The sequence below is a fragment of the Mizuhopecten yessoensis genome, unplaced genomic scaffold (assembly GCF_002113885.1).
Source record: "Mizuhopecten yessoensis strain PY_sf001 unplaced genomic scaffold, ASM211388v2 scaffold4791, whole genome shotgun sequence".
NCBI classification, from domain to species: domain Eukaryota; kingdom Metazoa; phylum Mollusca; class Bivalvia; order Pectinida; family Pectinidae; genus Mizuhopecten; species Mizuhopecten yessoensis.
Window position 1 is genome coordinate 342,612 of NW_018405723.1, and position 17,237 is coordinate 359,848.

Sequence of the window (17,237 nt, forward strand, 5' to 3'; positions counted from 1 at the left end):
AGAGGTCAATAAGTGTTAGGCACCGGCAACGATAGTGGAGAGGTCAATAAGTGTTAGGCACCGGCAACGATAGTGGAGAGGTCAATAAGTATTATGCACCGGCAACGAAACTAGAGAGATCTATAAGTGTTAGGCACCGGCAACGATAGTGGAGTGGTCAATAAGTGTTAGGCACCAGCAACGATAGTGAAGAGGTCAATAAGTGTTAGGCACCGGTAACGATAGTTGAGAGGTCAATAAGTTTTAGGCACCGGCAACGATAGTGAAGAGGTCAATAAGTGTTAGACACCGGCAACGATAGTGGAGAGGTCAATAAGTGTAAGGCAACGATAGTGAAGAGGTCAATAAGTGTTAGGCACCGGCAACGATAGTGGAGAGGTCAATAAGTGTTAGGCACCGGCAACGATAGTGGAGAGGTCAATAAGTGTTAGGCACCGGCAACGATAGTGAAGAGGTCAATAAGTGTTAGGCACCGGTAACGATAGTTGAGAGGTCAATAAGTTTTAGTCACCGGCAACGATAGTGAAGAGGTCAATAAGTGTTAGGCACCAGCAACAATAGAGGAGAGGGCAATAAGTGTTAGGCACCGGCAACGAGAGTGGAGAGGTCAATAAGTGTTACGCACCGGCAACGATAGTGGAGAGGGCAATAAGTGTTAGGCACCGGCAACAATAGTGGAGAGGTCAATAAGTTTTAGTCATCGGCAACGATAGTGAAGAGGTCAATAGGTTTTAGGCACCGGCAACGATAGTGAAGAGACGATAGTGGAGAGGGCAATAAGTGTTAGGCACCGGCAACAATAGTGGAGAGGTCAATAAGTTTTAGGTACCGGCAACGATAGTGAAGAGGTCAATAAGTGATAGGCACCGGTAACGATAGTTGAGAGGTCAATAAGTGTTAGGCAACGGCAACGATACTAGAGAGATCTATAAGTGTTAGGCACCGGCAACGATACTACAGAGATCTATAAGTGTTAGGCACCGGGAACGATAGTGGAGAGGTCAATAGGTGTTAGGCACCGGCAACGAGAGTGGAGAGGTCAATAAGTGTTTGCCTTTTTATACAAACATTTTGGTGAAATTTTCAGTGCGCTCCATTTTACCAGATCTGATATTTCATGTTTCATTTTCAAAACATCATCAAATTTGAGGTGTGGATAAATCTTGAGGAGTACAATATGTACACTTCTATATCAAATTGGGTCACTGTGACCTATATTTTCTGCTTCATTGATCATGACATTGATTAGACTTACAGAGTGTTTATATTTGTATTTCTTTGGTTAGACTTGGCAGTTAGTGCTGTTTCTATCACAGCAGAATTGGGTGCAAAGATCTGCTTTACAGACATTTCTCTACTTGCTTCATGGGACAAAAACGGACAGAAACTGAAAAAAATAGTGGATGAGAATGATATTAAAGGATGAAATGTTGTCGTTCAGTTGTGGTAATGATGAGCATGGGTAATATTAACTGTATAATGTATGGTGGTCGGAAAGCTCAGTGGAAAGCGGACTTGCCTTTCACCAAGGCAGCTGGGGTTCAATTTCCCGATCGGAGGAGAAAAGGTATGCAGTCACCTGACTGACTAAGTGGGTTTTCTCTGGGTACTCCGGTTTCCTCCCACAATAAGACCCCCACATACTAACATCTGGGCTAACAAGAGTGATTAACATAGGTTAAAATAACTGGTTTCATAATTGTTGTAAAATAAAATAAATAATATATAATATTACATATGGAATAAATTGTTAATACTGGTGCAGTTTCCATGCTAATATCATCTGCTGTTCATGGGAAGTAGTTTTCTATTCTAGGATTCTAGGATCTCGCCCAGAAATCCTCCACAGTTGTAGATGGGGTATATACATAGAACTATCTATCTAAACCGGGTGGCCTAGCTTTCACACCTGCATGCAAAACCTCCAATTTTATTGGAATTTTGTTGTTTGCCCCGGTCCGTTTGATCTTTAATTATAGTTGACATGGTAAAGTGTTGACTGTTACATGCTGTCTATAGGTGGAAGTGAGCGTAGCTATGTAATCTAACCATCAGCAACTATACCAAGGAACTGGTTAAGGTAAAAGTCAGGCTTTGCCATACAGGCATATAATCCTTTCAGTTATTAATGATCATGTGTACTACCTGGCCGACACTGTTAATGGTCAGTACTGGCTTTTATGTCCAGTTCATGTGAAGATAGAGGTTAAGTACAGAATGGTCAGTTGACACATACACTTCTTGTCCAAACCAAACCCTGTGTATAGAGCATAGCAGACTTTTTTCAGGTGTATAGAACCCAAGACCAATCCTTGTCAGATTTAAAACCAGGCAGACCTAGTGAAGTTTATATTAATTAGACAGACCTAACTTGTCAGGTGTGAGAACAGGTGACAGACTTTGTCAGATGTGAAAACATGCATGAGACAGACTTTGTCAGGGGAAGAACCTGAGACTTAAGACTTTGTCAGGGGAAGAACCAGAGACTAAAGACTTTGTCAGGGGTAGAACCTGAGACCGGACTTTGTCAGGGGTAGAACCTGAGACTAAAGACTTTGTCAGGGGAAGAACCTGAGACCTAAGACTTTGTCAGGGGTAGAACCTGAGACAGACTTTGTCAGGGGGAGAACCTGAGACTAGACTTTGTCAGGGGTTGAACCTGAGACTAGACTTTGCCAGGGGTAGAGCCTGACCTGAGACTAAAGACTTTGTCAGGGGTAGAACCTGAGATTAGACTTTGTCAGGGGTAGACCCTGAGACAGACTTTGTCAGGGGTAGAACCTGAGATTAGACTTTGTCAGGGGTAGAACCTGAGATTAGACTTTGTCAGGGGTAGACCCTGAGACAGACTTTGTCAGGGGTAGAACCCGAGACATACTTTGTCAGGGGTAGAACCTGAGACTTAAGACTTTGTCAGGGGAAGAACCTGAGACTAAAGACTTTGTCAGGGGTAGAACCTGAGACTAAAGACTTTGTCAGGTGTAGAACCAGGCACACTTAAAATCAGACAGACCTTCCCAGGTATACACCAATGTCAGTACACTGGAGATAGAATCTTACATTGCTCTATACGCTTCCACTGTCTGCTGACAGTGGGCTAACTAATGGTCAACTGTGATATGTGGTCAGTTTGAACATCATCAGCTGACGTTGACAACCTTGTCTTTTATGGACATTATCTGTTATCTGACCTATCACGTTACCTGACCTTTAAGCAGTTTGTATATATGTATAGTGACCATTGCATGGTCATCTAGCCATGTCATGATGGTCCAGACAAACTAGCCCTAGGGTGACTCTGGTCATATGAATAATCAGGGCTGGTGTCCAGTACACCTGTAGCCCAGACAAACTGACCACTGATATTCCCTGTTTGTAGTTGTTGACACAGACATCCGATCACGAAATGATGGATTTCTTCTGGTCCTAACTGTGTATCGTAAGATACTTATTTATTCATAGAATGGTCAACTTTGATATTGACCACTCTAAGCTGTTGACCGAAGACAAACTAATCAATCATTTCAAATCAATTTACTGATACTTTTAAAACGTTATCATCACTTGAAATTGACCACTGATATGTTCTGAAATCGTGTGTGGTGATCGGTTGGATGTATTTGCTTAAAGGCTCGGTGTACATGGAAGATTTCTCTTTCACATATCGGAGAGTTCTGGTGGGGTTTTAGTTTTGTGTTTGGAATATAACTGGTGAATTGGTGAGTATGCTTGTTAGGGTCGAGGTCTGCAGCATCAAAGTAACAAATACCAATGTTTGTGCAGTTATGTCTGAACTGAATTTTTTTTCACTTTCCCTACCTATTTTGAGATTTTAATGTCTTGCCTTGTCTTTTTCTCTTTTTTTTTGATGAAAAAATTGTGTACTAGTTTGGGAGTCTATGTAAATGTTTATCTGCAGTCTATTTGACATTTTGTATTCATGTTTTAAATATTTCAAACTAAGTGGCACATTAAGAAAAAAGTTGAATTGAAGTTATTTCTTCATGTTATGACCAATTATAAAGAGTGTACTGATGAACCGCAAGGTATAAGGTAATAAAGAATGAATGAAAGTTTAGAATTCAAAATAGCTAGCATTTCTAAACTCGTATATTTAAGGAATAACTTATTAAAAGTCTAAAATTGTGTCTTTATGTAATAACAACGTTTGTAAAAATAATGTTCTTAGTGAAAAGTTTTGCCAGCCTTTATACCTTCCCTAATTCCATGAGAGCCAAACGTGTTGACAACAGTTATCCAGATATCTGTATATTACAGACAGAACGTTGTGCAAATTTCTTTTTTAAATGACAACAAATTGTTTGGTATATGTTTGGTGTAGACCCATGACATTTCATTGCTGTAGAGTCATCATATTCCTAAATTATAAATCAATAAAAACTTGAAATTTTACAAACATTATTTAATTTGCAATCCTACATGATACCAATAAAATAGAATGGTATTAAATCGCAATTGCTGAATAGCATGCCTGGAGACAAAAATCATTCATGGTCAGGTTTGATATTTGATATATCTTGTCTAATCTAACAGTATAAAAATGTAATAAGGCCTGTTTTGTGATCGGGCCATGCTTATTATAGATATGTACTTTTGCGGAATGTGTTATGGTGAATCCTAATTTTCCATTTGTGCACATTTCTCTGCCATTGTTCACCTTTTATTTTTTACACAAAAAAATGGAGTGTACTCTAAATAAACTGTGAAGCGGTTTATGATGAGAGTACGCTCCGTTTTTTGTGTGTTATAGCTCCATAACATGAAAAATAAATTCAAGTTAATCCTTATAATTTAATCTACTATACACAATCCCTGTGGAAATCCACTTTTATTGATGGGCTCTTTTCTCTTAGAAATTATTGCGCTGCAGTATCAGTCAATCAAAAGCGACGTTACAAACGGCGACGTCATTTTTTTTACGTAATGGGCTGATAACATAGAATTTTAAGCCAATGAAAATGCTTGTTACAAACAAGATTAAATTATATTGTTGAAATCGCAATGATGTATGTTGTTACCAGTGGTTTATAAATAATGAATTTCCCACAGGGCATTACAGACACATTGTTTTTATACCATGCAGACAAATTATTCAAAAACTGTGCATAATCTAAGCAGGTGTATAATTGTCTGTAGGCGTACTTGTACTGTCGACATTGGGCTTGCTCAGATTTCAAAAAGGACAGGAAAATCATGTTGCAAAATTCTGCATGTCTGTCCTCCTTAAAGTCTTATGTAAGTAAGGAGAAGTTGGGGGATTTTTCAGATAGCGTTGTGTCTAGAAAGGTACAGACATAAGTCATCTCGTCTTTCTGTCTGACTGTTTGTGGGCACATTCGGTTGCAGAATGTAAATGAGATTAACATGTACAGCTGTAGTACTCTTTGAACGTCAAGGACATAAATCTGACATCAGGTGCAAAAAAGCTTTTCATTTTGGGTTCAAAGGCCAAATGTCAAGGTCACTGACTTGCTTTTTCAGATTGTCGCATTGATAACATGTCGGCTACACCTAAGAAAGTCGAGACACATTATCTGTGTAATTTGGTAAAAGTACTACCAACTTTAGGATTCAAAGGTCAAGGTCATTATGGAATTGTTAATTTGATATGCATTTTGTACCAGACTTTTCCAAATTCTATTTTACACAATATTCAAGTTGAAGTTGAAGAACCTTAAATTGTAGATATAACATTATTTGTTGCTAAATATTAACGCATTCACCCCTGGAATTTCATCGTGAACTATTCCAACCTTTGAATTGGAGGAGTTCAAATGTATCTTCAAGGGTGAATGTGTTGAACCAGGTATGTTGCCACAATAAATATTTACAAGAAAAAAGAACTTCCATTTTCAATCTTTGTGTGAGTTTTTTGCTTCTGTTCATTTTGGAAACAAACAACAGCTAAGTTTGCAGAGATATATTGTTAGATTGGGGCGGATGCCCAACTCTCCCATACTTTACTAATAATTGGACAGCCCTTGCTCACAAGTGAAATCTAATGCAAGTAGCACAAAACAGAACAAATGTAGCCAGCATCTTGGACTGCTTGATCCAATGTTTTTGTCAACATGAAATATTGGGAACATGAAGCAGCCAGCTAAGCAGCGTTTGATGTATATCTTCACATTGAAATTGAATGCCCCTACTTCTAAAACTGATATTACGACAGCCGAGATAAAGGCAGGAAACATCGTTTTCAACATTATCATGTTTTGATGCTGAAATACTTTTAAATTGTGATGAATCACTAGTAAATTCACAAAGGAAGCACATTTTGTGTAATCTGACTAATAAAAACAAGAGAAAAAAGAAAATTAGTGTTCAAAGTGTATGTGCTAGGCTTCCATTTAAACTTGGTCAACTAAAAGCCCATTTAGATATGGGATGGCATCCAAGAGTGGCGTAGACAGTAGCGGAATAACTGGTTCAGCCTCACACAGACTGGTATGTAATTTGGGGTGAAAGGGTGTGAACAGGGAATATTGTTTTCTTCCTTTCTATGTAGATATTGCATGCAACTAGGAACCGAGTGAACTATTGGGTTTAAAACATCAGCCAAGATAAGTAGACAGTGTGTTCTCTTGCAAATTAGGGCATCTGTCTGGGCTTCCTCTGATGAGGATATTTAAAGCTGAAATCATAGCAGAGATCAATGGACATGTCTGTCTCCTGGATCTATAATCCAGTGAATAGTCTATTGCTGCTGACTGTCAGGTTTATGATGTCACGGCACAATCGGGTAGGATGATGGCCTCTAGGGGCAGCAGAGATAATGGGGTGAGATTAGGCGAGGTACATGGGCTATTCAAGGTGGAATAGGGGGGCACAATTAGGTAGGATTAGGGCCTATATGGGCAGCAGAGACAATGGGGTGAGAGTAGGCGAGGTACATGGGCTATTCGAGGTGGGATAGGGGGGCACAATTAGGTAGGATTAGGGCCTATATGGGCAGCAGAGATAATGGGGTGAGATTAGGCGAGGTACATGGGCTATTCGAGGTGGAATAGGGGGGCACAATTAGGTAGGATTAGGGCCTATAGGGGCAGCAGAGTTAATGGGATGAGAGTAGGCGAGGTACATGGGCTTTTCGAGGATGGAGTAGGGGGGCACAATTAAGTAGGATTAGGGCCTATAGGGGCAGCAGAGATAATGGGGTGAGAGTAGGGAGGTACATGGGCTGGTGGAGGCAATAGGGGATATTAAATGAAGGAGGATCCAGAGATAGGAGAGACAATGATAATAGGGTACAAGTGGAAAAGAAAGTGTAAGAAAGATACAGGAAGACACTTAGGAAGGATAAAAGATTATAGGGGACAAGGGAACTCAATTGGAAGGGTAAGAGAGAAGTGAGACAAAGCAGATAAAGGGTGGTGAGAGGAAGCTGGATAGAGAATCAATTTGACGGGCATTAGAGAAGGAAGGAGGATATTGGGGAGGGTGGTATAGGATATACAAAGGATACACAGAGACACTAAGGAAGGATAACAGATGCTATGGGACAAGGGAGGTATAGAGAAGGAAGGAGGATATTGGGGAGGGTGGGATAGGATATACAAAGGATACACAGAGACACTAAGGAAGGATAATAGATGCTATGGGACAAGGGAGGTATAGAGAAGGTTTAGACAGGGTGGGGATCGTATAAGGAGGAGGGGGAGTTATACGAGCAAGAGAAACAACGGGGGGATAATTAACAAAGGGACAAAAAGACGCCGAAGAAGGATAGGGCATAGTTAGGGCTTAGGGATGAGTATATGGGTAAGGGTTGGTTGTGGGGGGATTGAGGAATTTGAGATTGGGTATGGAAAATGAGGGGCAAAAATGGAAGACAGATAAATGAAATGAAGGAATAAGATGAAACCAATGTAAAGAAATACAGCTGGGAACATCCATTGGAGTGTAGATATAGTTTGATGCTGGCAAATGATATCAGAGCGGGGGGGGGGACATCTGATATATAGAGAGTCAATTATATAAATATGTTTTTAAGGTGTAATAGTCAGTGCAATTAAAAAGCGTATTTACGTCAGTGGCATTAGGTAGGGAATCGAAACAAACTTGAGTGAATTGATTGAAATAGGCAAAGAGACCATGTTAAGTACAGCGGTTTATAGGAGACTTTCTCTGAAGACAGGATGGTGATGGGACCTAAAGTGAAGATCGTTAACACTGGGACCAGTGGGATATATATCTGACACACGGTCTAGGTGTCAAACACTGGGCGAGCATTGACCCACAGGGACCACCTAGTGATCAATCTGCTGTATTAATGCTTCACACAAGTTATTCCAATTTGGAGGTTCAGACTTTCATGTCAAAATATACACTTTATATAGACCTTCTAGTGTTGGGTGCGGACTGGAATTGAAAGGTCCAGTTTAGGACAAGTCAGTCCAGGGAAGGAATAGACTAATGTCTAGAACAGTAGACTTGGTCTAGGAAGGTGCAGACTATATCTGTTGCAGGTGGAGAAAACTTCTCATTACTAGACTAGGTTTCAGGGACTGGAGACTTAGAAGGCTTACATCAGGAAATCCAGGTCTCCTGGGACTTAATACTAGACATGAGCAGATCTGTTTCAATATTCCAGGTCATGGTTAGTCTGCGTTTGGACATTAGAAGGAGTATCAGTAACATAGAGTATTGGAGACAGGCAAATCCGGGGAATTCTCTGGGGCACCAGACAAAAATGTATTGGTAACAGTTCATGTGCACTACTTACGTCCCGAACGTTGGACCATTGTGGAGGGGTATCAATAACGCTGCTCTTCATAAACACACAGGCAAAAATAGACCTCGGGGATTTTGCGTAGACAAAATAAATGCATTTGATATTGTATACTAGGTCATGAATGTGAGCTGCATTTCATTAAATTAGACCTGCATTTTTAATGTCGTTATTCGATCAAACTTTGTAAAATGATACTTAGATATTTAAGTAATCAGTGGGTAATGTGTAATTTCCTATATGATCTGCAATGGTTTTAGTGATTTGCATCATTTACAGATGTGCCCCCTGGGTTTATCCCGTTTGTCCGGTGCATTGGTACATCCCTGTCAGCCGTAGTGTCAGTAGATCTGTGAATGGAGTTATTGACCTCGCTCACCTGATTTATGGCCAATATGTTAATCACTCCATTCCGCATATGCCTTACACACAGATATAGGTCACACTCGCACACTCATCACCGATTCTCAAAATACTTAAATTGTCTTTAGGATGACTTTTATTAGGTCCAGCGAAAGATTTAGAATATAAAATGTATGTAGATATGTAGTTTTTGACTTTCTACCATTACTTGTGTTAGTTTTAATTGTCTGTCTATGTAATCACTTGTTATTGAAATGTGGACATTTGGACAATTTGATATGTTTAAGGTCAAAGTTTAGATAATTCCTATTGTTTTGTGGTAGGGTTTGGATTTATTTTGATTTAGATTATATGACATATGTACCTGACAATTACTGAAGTCGCTGCACCTGTAAGATCTAGATACAAAGATACTAAATGGTTTTAACAGTGAATTTTTAAAAATCAGTTAATTGGCTTCATGTTGCTCAACCCTTATATTAATTCATTCTTCAGAGTTTTTGAAGTTACAACAAATATTAATTCAATTAATTTAGAAATCATTTACATCTTTGGGATGAATAAATTAACAGCCCAGTGATTGCATGTACTTTATATAGTAGCTAATATTTATTAAAGCCTAATAAATTGTGCGTTTTTGGTATCCCCACTGACCCTATACTTGTATCAGTCTCAACCAAACTTTCGCTGCCAATTTAGGCAAGCTGCTAAAATCAAGGTTGTAGCATTCTATAGTATAACCTATGTAAAAAAACAACAACAAACAAACAAACAAAAATCCTTACCTCTTAACGATATGAAACTGAAAAACCAGGAAAATTGTTAAGGCCTTGCTCAAAATCACACGTAATTTTCTCAAATGTAAACATGTATTGTTTGTAATAAAAACAAAACAAACATGTTAAGTACTAATATAAGAACAAGTTTGTACATTGAGCCTGTGCTTTCTGTTCTCATGTTTCTATTCTGTTGGTTCTTTATGTCTATCTATCTATCTTTGATTCAGTTTCCTTTTAACCCTTTCACCACTGTAGACCATCATGGACCTATCCAGATCAATCGTGGTAGAGTGTACTAAAGATGTATAGGGGTGAAAGGATTAATGTTTGATAACTTGTCCTCTTTGTATAATAGCCCATATATAGTAGCCTAGAACCAGATTCCTTATGAAACAGTTTACCACGGTACTCGGTTCATACCAGTGTTTCCTTTGGTTTGGTTCACAGTTAGAAAGTCATTGAAGTTTCCTGAGAAAGTCATTGAAGTTTCCTGTGACCTGTTGCCATCCATCTTCCCCAATCATCTTGTTTCACATTTTGATATTTTCCACTCTAGTGCAGTCTGGTGCACATGTACGCTAATCTTGTCGGGTGCACTGGTGAGCTGTTCCCTAAAATCTCCACATGTCTGGTATATTGGTAAACTCTCCTGCCTTGTATGCTCTAACTTTAAACATGTCTGGTGAACTGTACTGTCTTCTAAATCTCAATATGTCTGGTGAACTGACCTGTCCTCTAAATCTCAATATGTCTGGTGAACTGAACTGTCCTCAAAATTTCAATATGTCTGGTGCATTGATAAGCTCTCCAGACTGGTGATCTCTCCTTTAAATCACTTTATGTCTGGTGCACTGGTGAACTGTTCTCCAAATCTCTATATGTTTAGTTCACTGATGAGCACTCTTGTCTGGTAAACCAGGATGCCCTCCTGACCAGTTCACTGATGAACTTTCTTGTCTGGTAAAGTGGGAAGCCCCCCCCTCCCCCCCTTTTACAAATTCACTGATGAGCTTTTCTGTCTGGTAAAGTGGGAAGCCCCCCTTGCCAGTTCACTGATGATCTCTCCATTCTGGTAAATCGAGGAGCCCAGCTGATGTGCAGTTCACTGATGAGCTTTTCTGTCTGGTAAAGTAAGAAGCCCCCCTTGCCAGTTCACTGATGAGCTGTACTGTCTTTCCTAGTCCATGTCTTTCCTGCATGTAAGGTTTAGGGTCTCTACTCAAGTGACCTACAGTACTTTCTTCACTTACTGTAGATAAAAGGATCACAATCCCAGTGATAGTGTTACAAATTCATTTATAGATGGTTGTGCTAATTGGTATTTGTACTCTGCCTTTCAAGTAGTATCCAGTCAAAGTCTCAGTTTGGGAATGACAGACATAACCAAGCTCACAGTCTATCCACGCCAGCCTCACAAAACCCATCATAACTTTTACCTCAGAGGGTAACTTCAACAAAGTCTTAGGAAACCTGGACGTCATTACACACGGCCAATCATTGGAGATGATCAGAGTTCAGTAGAGCTCTGCGGATGTGATGTGAGTTTGATGCAATATGCAGACATGAGTTTGATATGGTTTTGGGATATAACCCAAACATGAGTTTGATATGGTTTTGGGATATAACCCAAACATGAGTTTGATATGGTACCCGGATATAACCCAAACATGAATTTGATATGGTACCTAGATATAACCCAAACATGAGTTTGATATGGTACCCAGATATAACCCAGATATGAGTTTGATATGGTACCCAGATATAACCCAAACATGAGTTTGATATGGTACCCAGATATAACCCAAACATGAGTTTGATACAGTACCCAGATATGACCCACATATGAGTATAATATGGTTACCCAGATATAACCCAAACATGAGTTTGATATGGTACCCAGATATGACCCAGATATGAGTATAATATGGTACCCATGGCCAGATAAGACCCAATAGAAAAGTAGACTTGTGTTGTAGGTTTTAACCTATTCTGACCTCAACCAGTTTGTGATGAAAAATAGCCCTTTGTTTTCTGATTTTCTAAAACAAATTCAACCTCCTCTAACTTTCAACATGACAATGGCAACACAACGTGATAACTTTCAACATGACAATGGTGACACAACTTGATACAAATATGGTTCTCATGGGCATAAACAGATGCTGTTATATTTTGAGTTTGACTTAAAATCCAAAATGACCACAATTTCCTCAGATTATCAGACATTTTTGACTATTTCCCAAATCCACTGGATCAATTTCAACCAGACGTTGTAGAAATGTTCCTTAAACAGTGCCCTTGTTAGCCAGTGCCCTTGTTAATCAGTGCCCTTGTTAGCCAGTGCCCTTGTTAACCAGTGCCCTGTTAGCCAGTGCCCTTGTTAACCAGTGCCCCGTTAGCCAGTGCCCTTGTTAATCAGTGCCCTGTTAGCCAGTGCCCTTGTTAGCCAGTGTCCTTGTTAATCAGTGCCCTTGTTAGCCAGTGCCCTTGTAGCCAGTGCCCTTGTTAGCCAGTGCCCTTGTTAACCAGTGCCCTTGACAAGTGTTTTTATCTCAATTTTGTGGGTCATTAAGATTCCGAGATGGTCACTTTGATAACAAGTGACAGGGGTGACAATTCAAGTTCTTGTTTAGTTAAGATAATAGAAGAAACAGGTGAGCAATACAGGCCCATTGGGTCCCGTGTTTATCAACACTGATGTTACACCTGCAATGATTGTTACCATTTTGTCAGTGTGCTTGGTCTATTTGCATGAAAAATGACACTTTTTAACAAAAATTGAAAGAAAAACAAATCTGTTTATTTCATGACTGTAGATGTTGAGAAAAAAATGAAGTAATTTCCATACAGCATTAATGAAAAATGTTTCTTTTTGTGTTCGTGTGATACATTTAAAGTGTAAGTAATGATATGAATACTAATACACATTTCTCTTTCAAGTTTCTTCCACATGAGTAGCTATGAGTACATCAGTGCTTGTACTATACAGAACTCTAAGTGTCCTATATACACACCACGTATTAGGCCTCTGCCCCATCTACTTTCAGTAGCTTTTCAAAAGGCGTCAGTAATGTTGGATGACATTTATTTGGTGTTATATGAGAATTGTCATGCGCTAAGTGTGGATTACAACATGTTTTGGACAGGAGCAACTTGGGACATGTCTAACACCTTCCGAGTATCAACTTTGAGTATTATATCAAATTAGAATGTGAAACCAGTCACACTTATATAACTGCTGTTACTAAGTGTTTTGTTTTGTTTTTACTGAAAAAAATACATTTATAACTAACTAGTTTTAAAATGTACATAAAAAACTTCGTTTCTGTGAGAACAGTAAATGGCTAAGATCACTTGGGCTGATAACTCCCGCAGGTTTCTCAAAACTTGTCTGGTGTTATTGACATTTTTATTCGCCTCTTAAATGCCATCTTTGTCGCCTAGGTCTTCATGCTTCTGCTACTGGAGTAAAAGATGATGAAGGGATGCTGATTGAAGTGGTTTCTAAATAGAATGGGAGTTTTGTTTTGACTTTTGCTTGTGAAGGTTGGTGAGAGCTAGATGATGGAGTAGGGAGATATCAGTATAGTATAATGATATATATACAATGACCAAGCTTGTGGTTGTCTGAGCAGACGGCTCGCACAGCTCGTACAGATCCCGTGTTCTGTTTACAAGCCAAATGGATCGAGTTGTATAATATGTTGTTTAAAACGGAGAGAACAGTTTGGATAACAAGTAGCATGTTTGTGTGTGTGTCTGCCTGGAGGGAGCTAACTGACCCAGGGTCAACACTGAGATCTACAGACTGCATAGTCCTACTGTGCGCATGTCCTACAGGAATTGCATCACTGAGCTTTAAAAAACATCAAGATAGCTGTTGGATGCTTGCAAGCTGTCCTGACACCAAATTATGCAGTAAGGTTTGGTAATTTATTCATAGATACAGTTTACACAGGTGGTCAGTCTGATTCATCTGCTGGTGCACTTCTATTACATAACAGGAGGTTGCGAGGGCATGTCTGAGATACACAATTTGTAGTTTTGTAATTGCACAACACGTCCTACTTATAATATTTGAAGCTGCACTTCATGTCACTGCTTGCTTGTTTAAAAAATTAAAACAAAATATTTAACTTTTAAATGAGAGCCTGCATTGCGCTACGTTTTAATTCTTGGTGAATATATTCTAAAATGATGAATAAAAACATAGAAAATGCAAAGCACAAAATGTGTTCTGTTGAGGTGGTCAGACAAACAGGCATACATTGCAACTGCGCAGTATATTCGCAGGTTGTTGCAGTAAAGTACAGCAACGAAAATTATGTTGGCCATCTGAATTTGCCTCATACAACAGTCTGTCTGATTTTTTTTCTTTTCTTCTTCGTCCCATGTTTTAAGTGGAATGATATAAAACAAAACTAGTAGACATTTCTGCTATATATTTTTATTATATTCATCAGCAAATTCATAACATTGGCCATCAAAATGCTGATTCAGTAACTTTTTTACCTTTATTTACTGTGTAAACCACGCAGCCACTTCCAAACTTGATAATGGAAAGGTTCCTGACCAACATCTTTGAATCTTGATAATGGAAAGGTTCATGACCAACCATTGACCATTGGGCCTTGTATGTTAAATAAGGCTTCTCCAGATACCTTTGATCCTTGTAAAAAAAAAAAATCTCCACCAGTGACCTTTGAACTTTTAATGTAAAAAGGGCTCCACCAGTGACCTTTGAGATTTTGATGAGAAAAAAAGCTCCACCAGTGACGTTTGGAACATATCAGAAAGGACCTCTCCACTGAAGACCTTTTCGGGGACTTATTGGCAGTGTTGGTCTCACACAGGGCCATGTGACAGCCCTTTAATCAGGGCCAGCAACAGTCCGGGCCAGCAGGGAGGGTTTGATGGATGGCTGGTGTGATACTGCTGCATGTGTTCTTAAAATTGATGTATATGGGATGTGTTTTACTTTCTAAATGAGGCAGTGAAATTACCACCTTGATTTAAACTCCAACATAATCCCGGTGTATAGGCCTGTCAAAATTTGGCAGTGTGGGCTGCATTTCTCTCCATTTTGGCAGTACTACACAGAATGAGGAAAGAAATTGTTGAATTCTGTGTGATTAAAAATGCTACACTTTATTTAATTAGAAAGTTTGAAATGAAACACAGACTAGAAACACCAAGATAAGGTTATCATATTGCAACCTTTCCTCCAAAAGTACACACAAAAAAGTAGTTTTGTACTGGTGAACACTGGGCCTAATTTAGTTGATGCAATCTGTCCAGTTGGTAATTTGAAAGAATGTGTATGAAAGTGAAAATATACAATTACAACACCGAAATAACTTGAATTGGGCTCTGTCTATTTTGCCTTTGGAATGAAACGTTTTTGAAAGCTCGTGTTGTATGAGTGTTTGCGGCATGACTAACACTGTTATGTTGTTGATCAAGTATATTCATGAGGGGGAGTTCAAACTCTATCCGTACTGCTTTGTGTGTGATATTATGATAACCTTGGGTCTCCGGGTGCAGTAACGATTGGCTACACGCGCCATAAATACATCTCGATAATTAAATCTCCTGCTTGTCACCTGTTCGTCCTCATGCAAACACCTCGAGTTTCGACACTGTGTAATTAATCTCTTATTTGTTTATACTGACATTTTGTGATTTTGACAAATATGACATTGTGAATTTTCATCGATAATTGATTTTCTTCTTTTGATATGGTAAATTTAACAGAAGTCCATTGGAATGAATTGTAACATTACCAATACTGTTTGAGGTCAGGTATATTGTTTTAATCAGTTATTTGTTATTGATGAGATATGATAATAAAAATATTGTCTGGTGATGTTGTAAAAAGGGTCGGATTTCTACAGGAGAGACAGTAAACAGGACGTATATGATAGTTGGCTGTAATTCATTTTTCTGCGAATATCGCTCAAGAAAAATTTAAAGACAGGTGCAAACACTTTTAACGCAGGGTGTTCTATAGGGACGTTACCTCACCAGACAGTACAGGGTGCGTTTTATAGAGACATTACCTCACCAGACAGTACAGGGTGCGTTCTATAGAGACATTACCTCGCCAGACAGTACAGGGTGTGTTCTATAGAGACATTACCTCACCAGACAGTACAGGGGGTATTCTATAGAGACATTACCTCACCAGACAGTACAGGGTGCGTTCTATAGAGACATTACCTCACCAGACAGTACAGGGTGTGTTCTATTGGGACATTACCTCACCAGACAGTATAGAGGGTGTTCTATAAAGACATTATCTCACCAGACAGTACAGGGGGTGTTCTATTGGGACGTTACCTCACCAGACAGTACAGGGTGTGTTCTAAGAGACATTACCTCACCAGACAGTACAGGGTGTTTTCTATAGAGACATTACCTCACCAGACAGTATAGGGGGTGTTCTATAGAGACATTACCTCACCCGACAGTACAGGGGGTGTTCTATAGAGACATTACTTCCCCAGACAGTACAGGGGGTGTTCTATAGAGACATTACCTCCCCAGACAGTACATGGGCTGTTCTATAGGGACGTTACCTCACCAGACAGTACAGGGTGTGTTCTATAAAGACATTACCTCACCAAACAGTACAGGGGGTGTTCTATAGAGACATTACTTAACCAGACAGTACAGGGTGTGTTCTATAGAGACCTTACCTCACCAGACAGTACAGGGTGTGTTCTGTTGGGACATTACCTCACCAGACAGTATAGAGCGTGTTCTATAAAGACATTATCTCACCAGACAGTGCAGGGGGTGTTCTATTGGGACGTTACCTCACCAGACAGTACAGGGTGTGTTCTATAGAGCCATTACCTCACCAGACAGTACAGGGGGTGTTCTATAGAGACATTACCTCACCAGACAGTATAAAGCAGTTTGACAGTTGCGGTATTTTGTATTGTCTAAGAGAAGGAGTGTGGAGATAATTCATGGATTTTCCTGTTTGTCTTGGGCTGTCTGCATTTTACAAATAAATGGAGACCCGACAAATCTATGGATGTAGCCAGTAAATTATGTTGTCTGATAGGATCTCAAATGCAGGTAATACTCTCTGCTGAGACATCAGAAATATTGGTTTAAACATTGTTTTATTCTGACTTTTTATACACTCTACAGCAAATATACAAAGATTGATGGGAATGAGCAAACAAGCTGGGAGCTTACAGTAATTCCTATCCTTGGTGATAATGGACCACATTCTTGATTTTAACGTTGCTATACTGCATATGATAAACAGTGTCTGTAGAAATTATAAGAACATTTGTCATCAGGCAGGCTACATTCTGTTTCTGAGTTCC

At 39.4% G+C, this 17,237-nt stretch overlaps 1 protein-coding gene and 1 long non-coding RNA gene across 12 annotated transcripts in view; both read left to right on the top strand.

Moving 5' to 3' along the window:
• LOC110449696 overlaps nt 1-504 on the top strand; it is a 3,304-nt gene extending 2,800 nt beyond the window's left edge. The window contains exons 2-4 of one of the 4 annotated variants that reach the window (XR_002462881.1): nt 5-80; nt 233-308; nt 341-504. This is a non-coding gene — a long non-coding RNA (uncharacterized LOC110449696). The other 3 variants (XR_002462879.1, XR_002462880.1, XR_002462882.1) reach the window with 3 other exon arrangements.
• Nucleotides 1-17,237, top strand: part of LOC110449695 — a 150,039-nt gene that overhangs the window by 77,455 nt on the left and 55,347 nt on the right. For 3 of the 8 annotated variants that reach the window (XR_002462878.1, XR_002462877.1, XM_021496721.1), the window contains exon 1: nt 13,623-13,812. The exons of 4 other annotated variants lie outside the window; for them this stretch is intronic. Coding sequence is in view for 2 of the 4 variants with exons in the window: in XM_021496721.1 (XP_021352396.1) it covers nt 13,638-13,812 (175 nt within the window). In the remaining 2 variants the exon portion in view is untranslated. Of the gene's footprint in view, nt 1-13,505; nt 13,813-17,237 lie in introns of those variants that run through there. One more of the 8 variants, XM_021496728.1, reaches the window with a different exon arrangement.